This window comes from Theobroma cacao, chromosome 9 (genome assembly GCF_000208745.1).
Source record: "Theobroma cacao cultivar B97-61/B2 chromosome 9, Criollo_cocoa_genome_V2, whole genome shotgun sequence".
Lineage (NCBI taxonomy): Eukaryota > Viridiplantae > Streptophyta > Magnoliopsida > Malvales > Malvaceae > Theobroma > Theobroma cacao.
The window spans coordinates 31,856,961-31,870,467 of NC_030858.1; the positions used below are offsets into that span (position 1 = coordinate 31,856,961).

The following is a 13,507-nucleotide window of genomic DNA, read 5'->3' on the forward strand; positions in this document are numbered from 1 at the left end:
GAACATTATCATCAGTAAACTTTGGAGAAAGATACAGGTGTAGCTAGAATAACAAGGATTCATCTTTGGCAATTTGTTAATCTTGATCAAGGTTCTGAACAGGTGGATAAAGAAAGGAATTAATGTAAAACTGGTTTATGAACAATTTAAACTTAAGGCTGTGTTTTTAATACACATATCTGGGGCCGTTTTCTTGCCATGGAAGTGTGATATTATACTTTTATACTTCTGTTTCAAGCAAGCGTGTGTACATTATATCAGAAAAGGCTAGCGAGGGTGGCCCCTAACACAAGTAGCCGGAAACTAGAAATTTAAAGGAACTCCTGCCCCATTTAACCGCCCTTGATTTGTTCTGAGATTTCTAGTTTCATGAGTAGATTCATGACAGCTTTCTTGAACAAGATTTATATATAGATATACGGTTTATTAGTTTTTTCTTTTAGATAGTAGGGCTGCCTAAAAGATAAACATTTGCATATTCAAGCAATATTCTGGACTCCTGTTATGGTATTATTAGCAAGGGATATCTTTAAATTATAATTAAGGACCACAACTTCTTGGTAGTAGTTAGTAATAACCTTATCAAGTTCTTGATAACCAAAATGGGAGCAAGAAATAGTTGCATTCACTTGGACAATCAAATCAAAAGCTCTTCTTCTTTGTTTTTTTTTTTTTTTTGCAATTGATTATTTTTGCCACACTTGAAAGGAATTTGATATGTTTCGGCCGCCTAAAGCTATCTCTGGAGGAGAACGCTACAAAGTTGCAAAGTTGCAAAAATATGGCAATATTCATGCAGCTCAAGTCTTGTGATAGCTTAAAAACCACACTGGCCATTCCTTTTCTGTTCAAATTCATTGTTACATATAATATATGTTTGAATAGTTGAGTTGACCCTAGCTCCGCCGCTTTCTTTTTCTCTTACTGGGAGGCTGTTCAATTGCCCATTGACTTTTTCTGGGCTTCGTCTTTGTTTATAGTTTTCTTCTTTTCTTACTTTTAAGGCCTCGATTGTTGTTCATTTATGGGCCGATGTTTAAGGTCCAATGCGGCCCAAATATGCTGGAAATATGTCCGAGCTGAATTTGTTCTTAGTAAAGAAATCAGTAAATTATCTTTTTAAACACTTATTTTTTTAATTTTTTTCTTTCGATCATTCAATTTTGAAAGATGATATATTCATCCCCGAAGTTAATAATTGTTATTGTTTTGACCACTTAATCTTTAAAAAATATATATATATCTCACTTGAAGTTCTACATTAGCTGCTCTAAAAAAAAGGATTTTTTTAGAAAAAAAATTTTTGCCACTTTGATTTGGTCACATGGTAAAATGTCTAACATGGAATACTTATTGTCACGTGCAAGATATATTATCTTTTAACGTTTGAGTGTCAAAATAATAAATTCACAAATGCCCGTAACCAAAATATTATTTTTTAAAATTGGATGATCAAAACAAAAAATTTGGAAGAATTAAATTGTCAAAAAAAAATTTTACCCTAAAGAAATTCAGATATTTGATCATTCTCTTGCCATTCTCAAGCAATATGGGGAGGAGTGCCACACAAGGGTATGTATGAGAAGGTTAATAGGACAAATGAAAGAGCATACCACTTAATTATTGCATTATAATTATTTAATTACAATCACAAAATCTATCAAAATATTGTATGAAATCTACTCTCATAAATGGTGTCTGTTATATAATTTTTTGTTGTGATTGGATAATTGTAAAACTTAATAAAAATAATTATAAATAATACCGTAGATATATATAAAAAAAAATTAATTCCAGCTAAGTTACTTCCTAATTCTTCAATGAATTCTTCCATTTTATAGAAATTTGACCGCCCACAATGCTCTAGAATTTATAGGTATGCATGAACCTCTTGGACATAGGCCTCAAAAAGTCTGTATGCACTCATCTGTACTGAACCAAATTACACAAAAATAATGAAAATTTTGTCCTGAAGGCTGAAGCTCCATCTTTTGCCAAAAGTAGTGTCTCAAGAAAAAAAGAATTTCACTTCACTGGGTGATCCAAAATGATCAAGTGGCATCATTTCTTCCATAGGCAATTCCAATTGATGCCATCAGCCATCTGATCATGTTATATATTACCAGCTAATTTCAAATCCCAAATGTATGTTTATACACTCGTTCTTCTGTCAAAAGAAAATTCTTTTGGCCCGATATTAATCTCATGTTGCGTGCGTTCGTGTTGTTCACTTGAACTCGGCTCATTTACAACATCCCTATCATAGTCCAGTTGAACTTGTTCCGCCATAAAATTATGGTGGTGAGACGATGAACCATCACCATAATTGGGGTGGGAGGGGGATGGAGAATCTGTGTCCCAATGCTCGATATCGAAATTCGATCTCCTTGGAGAGGTATGGAGGCTGTCCATTTCGCTCCGGTAGTTTCTCAAGAGGTGAACCGGGGACGTGTGGTGTGATGGGGTGTTCGGTCTGCTAGAGAAAGGGGTCCCCGAGCCCTTGTTCTGTTTGATGTGTTTCTTAGCCGTGTGGTGCCATTTCCTTAGAGCCGTGGCTACTCGTTCGTTGAATATGGTCGGCTTCATGTTCGAACCCATCTGATCATAGCAAAAATCATTAAATGGAATGATTTAATAATTAAAATATCACTTGGAACGTTGAAAATTTATTCTATGGTCTATGTAAGTTTTTTGTAGTTACCTGTGTTACTAGGGCATAAAGAGGAAGAGTGACATAGCTGCAAAGAATTTGAACGAGGACCCTGTGAAAAAAAAAATTACTAAGTTAAAATTCTATCAGAGTATTTCATAATTTCCATAGTCATGGTCATGGATGGGTGATGAGATAATTTGAGTTTTTACCCCATTGAAATCCTGATGACTACATCTTCCACATGCTCATGGAAGCAAGATTTTAATCCAAATTCAAACTGTCAGAACCAAAAACAATAACTTATATTAGAAAATCATGCTTGTGACCAATTATCATGACCCACCAAACGTAATAAATTCAGCAGAGAACAAGGACAAGAATCGTACCCAAGTCCATGCAAAGAATGCAAGCTGGAAGGCATTCTGCAAAAAGAAAAAGGAAGAAAAAAGACCAAACAGAAAATTAACATCACAAAGAAATTTTATGCAGAAGATAATTGTGGGACCCTAAAAGGTTATTCTAAATTTGACAATTCGTGTTAACGTGTCGTAAACGTATCAAACACGATTAGATACGAAACACGTTAAGGCTAAATACGAACACGACACGTTTAACATTCGTGTCTTAAATTTGAAACACGTACATGTACATATTTAATACACGTGTAACACGACACGACACAATTAACACGTTTATTAAACGTGTTAATATACGACACGACACGATTAATAACAAGTTTAACACGATTAAATAAATATATTTATAATTAAATATAATTTTATTATTTAAATTTAAAATCTATAATTATAAAAATAATTATAATAAAACAAAAATAATAATAACATCAAATAATCACTAAAAGTTAAAAATTAGGATTGAACATGTATAATTATATTATACCTTTTATAAAATTAAAAAAACTTATTAAAATAATTATTTAAAATTATTTTAATTTTTAACTATTAATTTTTAATAGGTTAATAAATGTGTCACGTATACACGTTTAAACACGATAACACGATTAAACACGATAACACGGTTAAACACGATAACACGATTAAGTAAATGCATTTAAACATGTTTTAAATGCATTTGTCGTGTCAGACATGTTAAGACATGAAAATTTTCTTGTCTTAACGTGTCTGACATGATTAGACACGAAATACGTTAACACTAAATTCAAAACCTATTTAATCCGTATCTTCTCGTGTCGTGTTAACATATCGTGTTCAAAATTACCAAATTTAGGGTATTCAATAATATTTTTTGAAGAAAACTATATATGTATAGAAGATAAATAATATAATTATATAACAATTAATACCTGGAAAAGAACAAAGTTGATAAGAAAGAGAACGAGTCTGGGTCGGTTGAACCAGAAAAGGTCGTCGCCAGGCTGAACGACTGGCACTCCTTTCACCACCTCTCCTCTCTCCTGAATTCTGAGCCCCATTTTGGTTATGATCACCTGTAGCTTGGTTCCCACTAGCAGGATAATCTGCATGTTCATCCCAAATCATAGCCGTTAATCTCATCCCCAAATCATTGATGATTAAAGGATAATGCTATTTAAATGAGTAAAATTGGTAAGAAAAACAATATTGTCGATTTTGGGAGATTATGCTTACAATCAAAGGGATGAATGGCAGCCACAGATAAGAATACCACCCTGTCCATAAAAAATAAATATATGAATAATTGAGTCAAATTATTAGGCCATTAAATTATATAAACTATCATTCAATTAAATATTTATATATAGATATATATATTTATAATTAAAAACTGATAAACATAATGTACTCACCATGAGTGTTAAGGAGTAGGAAGAGTACAGCCAAAAACCATATTGGAGGACTGGAAAATCGATGGAAGATAAATAAGTGTCAATCTATAATATTGTAAATTGAGAATTAAAGAGAGAAAAATGCAGAAGTGAAATTACCTGATGCCCACAACAACCTTGAAATCTTCTTCCAATGATCTATTTATGTATTTTTGGAAATCAAATTGGGTTTGGCTTTGGGGTGCCAAGTGTGCCTGTCCAAATAGATTAATTTGACAGATTGAATAATTACTACAAGTAGCTTCCAATAGCGAAATAGGAAATTGCATAGATGAGAAAATTACGAGGAAATCACTAAATACCATGATAAATCCATGTCGGAGGGTCAAGTAATCAACTTTAGGCACCGACCTTACAAACTGTCTGAAGAAACAAACCTGGAAAAATACAAGCGACCCAGTGTGAGGTTGAGGACAATGTAAACTAATATATACGTTTTGCATTATGTTATTTTGGTAGCTTAGATCAAATTGGGTAGGGGTTAGCAATTGATAGTTTGGTCCATCATAATTAAAAATGAAATATTGTTAGAAAATTAATCAAACTTAAGAGAGGACTGAACCAATCAAACATAGAATAGATTTGGTTGGTTTGATTTTTGATTAAAAGAATCAAAATTTTATCACTTTTATTTTTTTACAAATTATAAAATTAAAATTTATAAATTAACTTCATCCATAATTATAAAACATACAAATAATCTAAATATAAAAAATATATATAAATATAATATTTATCGTTTCACTCACATAATTATATTCTTTCACATAAGCCATCAAATTAACATTCAAGAGTTTTAATCTTTAAGTTCTAACATTCAAGATTTAATATAAAAAAAGTAATAAAATTAACATCCACAAAATAAGACCATCTAACACAACACAATCAATCATAGCACATCATCAACTTAGTAATAGAAAAATATATATTTTATATAAATTTAATATATATAATATTATATATATTAATATATATAATATTAGTTTTTTTTAGTTGATTTGGTCCAAAAATTTTAAAATTGAGAATCGATTAAATAAATCAAATGTATCAAATCGGAGCTAACCATTTTACCAAAATTACATTTGATTCGATTAAGTCATTAATTCAATCTAATTTTACTTACCTTTAAGGTGGGGTGAGGGTTGGTTTGATTGAGTATACATTTTAAAGTCAAAATCATAGTAAATATTCTTTATAAATATTTATTTAATTGCCTGGTGAATAAGATTAAAGAATTAATTAGTAGTAAAAAGTGGCGGGGAAATAAAAGTCAAAGCGGTGCAAGTTGGGGAAACTGTGGTGGCCATAATTGGATGGCTGTAGCCGTGGCTGGGTCCTTGTCTAGAAAGGCAGTTGGCGACCGTTATCTTGTACTAGATGTTTTTCTGATCCAAAGACCGTCAAAATTATTTTGCTATTATAAAATTTATAGGACCAAGAACTTCAGTAATTTATAATTACTACATGAAAAGTGGGGGAAAGAAGTTTCTTACTATCCACATAAGAACTGGGTTTTTGGTCCAAAAGCTCAAGTGCCTTCTTCCAAAGGACGTTTCCCTTGCAAATCTGAACCGCTCCGGATCTGCTCAAATAAATAAATAAAAAAAAACCAGCATTAATCACTACATTAATTGGACTGTAGCCTGCAGCTAAAAACAAGATTTTACCAATGGAAGTTTGAAAAGACCAATTCATAATTAGCAATTTTTTTAAAATTTTTGTAAATTAAATACCCAAGTCGTTTTAAATTATCGACATATTAATCACTTAGCTTATTCAAATATTTCCCTTGTAAAAAAAAAAAAACTCTCATATAGTATGAACGGAAATGTTTATCACATGGTAGAATATATTAAACTGGGTGCATGCACCAGCTTCTGAAGAAAGTCCGTACTTGGTCATAATTTGTACTAACCGTGTGAGAACTGGTATTCGATGGTTCTAGTCTCCTTTTCCCACCTCTTCCAACTTCTCATCTGCGACGGACAAGAAATATTCCAAATTATATATATTAGAGTGAGAATTAGGAGGGGCGACGATATGAAATATCCGATCATTTGACTCAATATAAAAGAAGTGAGGACAAGTATCTTGGAGTACCTTAGCTCTGCCCAATGCCATTGTAAGGATACAGTAAAGGACATGGAAAACAGCTAGCACGAAGATGAAAATGTGGAGTTGGTGGATACCATCCGAGGAAACAAATGGTACTTTACCCTGCATATATACATATATAGTATATGTTAACAAATTAATCCAATAACTCCGACTTCCACTGGCCCTATTTGTGCATGAACACGCATACCAAAATAATTTTAAGAGCTTTTACATTAACTAGCTAAGTTCATAACCTTTTTTCTTTATTATTTCTTCATCAATTTGCAACAAGTATAATCAAAGTTTATAGTTTCAAGGGTTGAAAATGGTCAGAATGAGAGTAATATTAATGCATGATTCATTTTTTTGTGTTTTGTTAATTATTAATATATTTACTTAGAGAGACTTTTCTACAATAATCAAAATCAACTTATTTGTTTTAATTTATGAATGATTTCTATACCGTGCATGACTTTCAAATCCCACAAACATAAGCGAGATGCTTCGTCTATGTAATAGCTTACCAAGTTTGATAATTCTTAGAGCCAAGAGAAAAATGTAGTAAAATGCAAGAAAATTAACAAAATGTTACGATTGAAAAGGTATATAACAAATAAAAATGGAATCTTCAAATTGATTATTCATCGCATAGAGGTCATAAATTCACATTCTATTCACAAAGAAAATGGTATCAAATCATCTGATGTGACATGGACTTTTCCAATCTGAAGGTTTAGTGGTATAATGGTCAATTTGTATAAGCTGCTGCAAAAATGGAGGGTCCTTAAATTTAGGGAGTAAAGACGTAAGATAAAAGGTGCGTGGACCATATATACACAAGCATAAATCGGTCTTACTTTTGCTGCACATTTGTCCTCTGAGCCTCCCGCCAGTGAACGCCGGAAAACTCCACCAGAATCTGATACCGTCAGAAGTCTCCGGCGATTCTCGTAATCTGTATCTTCAACGTCTTCATTCGTTTTCTCTTCTTGTTTCTTATTGCATGGATGCCAAGTAGACCCAACTTTCTCTGATATGCATATGTCTGATATTACACCTTGTCCTACTGTTAGGAGCAAGGATATAAATCCCAGCAACATAAGCTCTGATGCACACCCAAGAAAGAAAAAAAACCCAATAAAAAGATTAATCAGCTTCATCTTAAAGTTTAAAGTTCATTAATGTCTAAAAATGAATGATAATTTGATGATGGGTTAATATTACCTGACTTAACCTTTTCCAGTGCTTCAAAAAGTGCTCGTTTATGTTTCTTCCTTAACCACTGTTAAGAAAAAAAAAAAGGGTGCAAGAATGATTAATTTTGGAGTTTAAACTTTGATTAATAGACCTTATCAAATCAGCATAAAAAGAACTCTAAATTGCTTGTACCTTTCCGATCATATGGATTATGTGCTCAATGATTATTGAAATCAGAACCAAAACAAAACAGACTACAGCAACAGCCCATGTCGGTGTTTCCTCCAAAGACCTTCCTCCACCTCCTCCAGCCATGTTTTTGCTTCCAAGTTTTTACTTCAATTGCTAAAATATGCTACCAAGATTCAAGACTCGATAACTTGGGGCTGATGGAATGAAGTTTCTCAAGGAACAATATATTTGGAAAGAAGAAGCAAATACATATACTTCAATACCGATCGAAAAGGAAAGAAGGGAAAGGAAATGTGAATGCAGCTTCTGCCAGATGGGGAGTAAGCTTTGAATATATGAAGGATTTTCCAATGAACAAGACAGTCCTTTTCTTTCCTCATTTTCATATATATAAAAAACACAAATCAAAGAAGTTGCAAAGGAAAGAAGCGTAGAAGGGACAAGTTGATGACTTTGACTTTGAGAACGCGTTAGAGCCAAATGAAAGAAAAGAAAAAAAAAAAAAAAACCAAAGAAGTATTTGTGACTTGATCAAATAATTCAAACCAACAGATTTCTTTGAGTAAATTGAAAACACTTGTTCATTAATTTGGATCATTATGTAATCACCGTTGATAACTCAGCTGAGTCAACCTTCCTGCTCTTTTCATTTCCTACAAATTGATTTTCAATCCAATGGTTGAGAACTTCAGATTTGCATACGTAGTTCATCCAAGATGAACTGAATTGACTAGGACGATTTCATTAAGAAATTATGTAATATGACTTTGTTTTTGTATGACAATGAATAATTTATGATTAATAGAAGCATGATTGGTTATTTTAATGGACTAAATTATATATTGCTATATTATTTCCTGGAACCGGGCAACCGGCAATCCAAAGTGGATTAAAATAACACTTTTCTTATTTGTTTGTATACACGAGTATGTGTAAAACTCATCTATTGAATTTAGTATTTTCTTCATGTAAATCATGCCTGTACCAAGGTTTAAATATGAAAATTTGACGGAGTAATTATAAATGTCTAACTGTCATGAAATTAGTTTTCATAATATGCATGTTTAGACTAAGAAATTTAATGATCAAATACACAAAGGATAAAATATTTTGAATGTTGTAAAACTTACTAATTTTAATACTAGTACAATTAATTTGACGCATCAACTCTTTATATAAAAAGTTTTCATTTTTTTTAAAGTAAAATACATTAATCTCTCAATTTTTTATCATAATTATACATGGGTTTATTAGTTTTCAAAATAAACCGTTTGTCCTAAAAGAATATTTTCACTAGACACTTAAATCCTGTGATTAATTAACCATCAATATTTCTGTTAGTTAAATAATGTGATAATATTTTTAGGATAATTTTTTCCTTCATTAATTTTAAAAATTATCATAACAATTTTTCTCCTTTTCAAAAAAATAAAAAAAAATTTACTTTCCACCAACCACCCATGGCGAGCGGAGCTCCCCAAGGGAGCCCTAGGAGATTTGACATTCCATGGCTGGATTCGGTCGTGAGGTGACCAATTGATGTAAAGGAGCGCTATCGACCGGCTTGAGAGTAAAGAAAAGAGTGGAAAAAAAGAAGGGTATTATAGATATTTCATATTTAGGTATTAATGTCGTTTATATGTTTGGGACAAAGTATTTATTTTAAAAACTAATGGATCCGTATGTAATTATGGTTAAAAATTGAAAAGATCAGTGTATTTTACTTTTATTTTTATTATCAATATTGACTTTCATGAAATTGAAAAAAAAAAGTTTTGATTTCAATATATTTTAATGTGAGATTTTAAAATTTTAAAATTTTTTATAAATTTGATATTTCATGATTTTTAATTTCAAAAAGTAAAAAAAAATCATGAAAAATAATTTTAAAATATAGAAAGTAAGAATTATTATTAGATGTTCCAAATATATATATAAACTTTGGAATATCTTTAGAAAAAGATGACAAAAATTGGGACAAAAGTAGTACAAAATTAGGTAATTGTGGGCACTTAGACTTTAATTAATGTGCAATTTGTTCCACTGAAGGTGAAGAAATTAATTAATGAAGATTAATACTTTTAAAGGAACTTAATGCTACTAACTACAAATATGTACAACACCAATTAATAGAGTTGGAAATAAGATCACAGAACCACATGGGCATTGTTAATTAGTTTAACAAATTAGAACACAAGTTGTCATTAAAATTGTCAATTTTTTTTATTAACTTGATAAAGTCATTACTAACTACTACTATTAAGTTGTGGTCCCTCGTGGACATTTGATGATATATCATGTTGCAATTTGATGATATATCGTATTGATTACTAACCAAAGTTTTGCCTAACGGATTATCAGCTCTTATCTCGTTCTAGTCGGGAGAAGGTTCAAGACCTGAATCTACTCTCTCCCCTCAGAATTCTAGACGTACAGAAACAAAGAACTACCTCTTTGTAAAAGTGTACGTAGGATAAATCTAGTCTTTGGACAACAATTGTTCCTTGTCCAAGAAGAATGTACGTTGCTTTTTTGTCAATGGAGCAGAGGTCGTGGAAGAAAGATGTAACTCAATTTGATAAAAAGTGGGCAGAAACAGAGGACCATAACTCTGTTGGTGAATTCATTTCTCTAGTTTCTTTCCTTTCACAACTGGGCTTCGTCGATGTATCATACGTTTGTTAAAACTGATCCAACATAGAAAATTCTTGTTTCAAATCAAGGACAAAAACTCATGATATTGATCATATATAATAACTTAAAACTTAAAACTTTGACTATTGAGAGCCTCCATGCATGCTTGCCCTACGTGGCCGCATGATGTATGGGCCAACGCAAATCAGTGGACTAAATTTGCTGAATTCAGCATTTAACTGTGCATAAAAGTCATGCAAAAACATATGTTTTTCTTGAAAATCATGCAAAACCAAATATCACTTTAATTTTCAAACTTACTTTCAATATTTTTAACAAGTGGTCATTAATTTCTTCAGTTTAACGTAGGCAATTGCAGTTTTGCAGATTTCAATATGCTTGTTTATTAATGAGTTAATTAGGCCTAGGTTTGATAAATATATAATTTTTTTTAAAAGGCAATATTCGATTGAAAAAAGAAGTTCTGTACAAGGGTTTGAAGCCATACAAATAGCACTTCAAACCTAAGGAAACCAGAGGCTTCCTGGAGCAAAGGTAATCCACAAACTAGATCCCTTCAAAGAAAAAACGCTTCTATACAAAAATCAAATCTGCGCAAGGAATACCACTATCCCAATACCTTCCTATACACAGGTGAAAGCAAAAATTGTAGCCAAGACAAACATTCCAGTAGGCTGCTCAGCAGCCAAAAAAAAAAAAAAATAGAAACAGCAGCATTTGAGAACCTGAAAATCAGCAGTCTCACCTTCGGAATCTACAGCAACGGTATCCATGACAACCATAAATAAATTGTTCCTTAGGTTGTCTATAGCCTCAGCGTTAATCCACTGCAATTCATGGGATCATTGCACACCACTTTTGGCTAAAGCATCAACATTGCCATTCGAGGAACGCGGAACGTATCATATTTGCCATTGCTGAACATGGTCAAGAGCTTTCATAATCTGCATGACTAGTTTTCTTAATCTTCAGGGGGACATTGTGGGGATTGTGGATCCATTTAACAACATTAAGGGAGTCACATTATGGGACCTTACTGCCCAGGTTTTCTTAAGCCGCTCTAGTCCTCTAAGATTCCAAAAAATAACTATGGGAAAAGCCACTTACACAAAGATAAATAGGTGACACCAAACACAAAGGAAATAATATGGAAAATCATATGTAACCACATACCTCAAGAAGTGTTGGAATTCAATCTCATGCTCAAACATGAAAATAATTAATAAATTAAAATAATATAACACAGTGAAAAAATAAATTAATATTTAATCAGAGAAACAGTCGAATCTTACAAGATCAATATTTGTGTTTTTCATGTAACTTTCAAATTAATTATGAACACTCATAAGTTTAAGAGTTACATAATTTGCTCTAAATATCGTAATCAAAAGTCAATTAAATTAAAATATTTACTTCTTCACCTTTAAGATTTATCAAATTTTCAGCTACCCAAGTGTTTGGCCTCTAACAGTAATCCACACAGTGACCGAATAAGACCTTCTCAAATGAAGGATTTTTTACTTGTGCTAGCAAATTTTGTTTCTAAAACAAAAGAACCAAAAAAATTCTTGCCAAATCTTTTTTTTTTTTTATGAAACAGCTGAGAAATGGTTGGAGGTTTAGAATTTTAGTTTGCTAACATAACATATTTTTATAGCTAAACTAATTTGTAACCCTCAATACAATAGTTGTATTTTAATTTAATTAAGTCTCTTTGAACTTAATTAATTTTCTACTTTATTTTGATCTTTTTCAATTAAGTCCAACTTAATTAATTATCATTTTTTAATCCCAATCATGTCACTTAATGTGTGTGACCCATTAAGTTTTTAACATGTTAGCAATAAATATAAATCCTAATCAAATATGAATTTGATAATTGATTTATATTTATAGATCAAGAACGACATCTAACAATACATCATAACCACCCAAATGTTAGAAAGTCAATTAAAGAATTTGACAAAATCCTTCAGTGATAAGCCTCTCAGTGCAATACGATCATTTCATCAAATATCTCGAATATATCATAAAGTATGGCTCAGTGTTTTCTTATAACATCTAATATTAGTTTTCATAATTCATTACTAACCTTATGAATTTAGAAACTAACTTTCTTCCAATTCATCATGCTTTGGCTAAAGACTTTATACAAGTTAATCAAGAATTAAGAACAAGGGAGATACATCCCCTCATATCACTTGGAGTGATGAATCCTTTCTTGACCACTCATTCACTTTCACATGCTTCATGGCATACCTAAAAACACCTTGTTTAGGCATCTAGTCCCTTCTAAACCTGTAGAGGTGAAATCGAAGTATGTCATTCCCTATACAAGATGACTTGATGTCTCAAGTTTGAGGATTAGTTACACGACTATCACATGAGAACATTTTTCATAAACACTTGAGTGAAATACCAAATAAAGTTCTCATAGCATGTTCAATGAACTTTTTCTTTAACAAGCACCTACATGTTATCCTCAGGTATCTCATATACTTCAATCTATGAAATCGATTGCTTACTTTCCAAGTACGGCGGCTTAACATGTACTAGTCTTTGAGCATTGTCAATACCCTGTCTTGACAATACAATGACCAGGAAAAATTTTAGGAATATGGCTTTGATGCATAGTGATATCATAATTGTAACAACTTTACAATTCTCTTGCAAGGCTTTTATGTTCCGTGGGCTTCATCCAATTAATACTTAATAAGTCCTTGTTATTGCACTAACATGAAGAAAAATCTCTCACATATAATTATGCAATTAAATATGCATTAAATGACAATATATATTCCTTGACCAATCTAATTGGCTCAAAGGCATATACCAACAAAAAGATCAAATCTAAATCTAACCCTGTT

The 13,507-nt window shown here is 31.7% G+C and overlaps 1 protein-coding gene across 1 annotated transcript; it reads right to left on the reverse strand.

The window, feature by feature from the left end:
• LOC18590076 (MLO-like protein 6) lies at positions 1,681-8,409 on the reverse strand. The gene is made up of 15 exons (XM_007015374.2): positions 7,986-8,409; positions 7,821-7,878; positions 7,454-7,701; positions 6,600-6,716; positions 6,415-6,475; positions 5,993-6,081; positions 4,802-4,876; positions 4,599-4,693; positions 4,461-4,510; positions 4,282-4,322; positions 3,978-4,151; positions 3,040-3,075; positions 2,863-2,930; positions 2,702-2,762; positions 1,681-2,598 (listed from the first exon to the last, which is right to left on the reverse strand). Exons 1-15 carry the CDS (start codon positions 8,106-8,108, stop codon positions 2,152-2,154), a joined length of 1,743 nt encoding a protein of 580 aa, XP_007015436.2. The 5' UTR covers positions 8,109-8,409; the 3' UTR covers positions 1,681-2,151.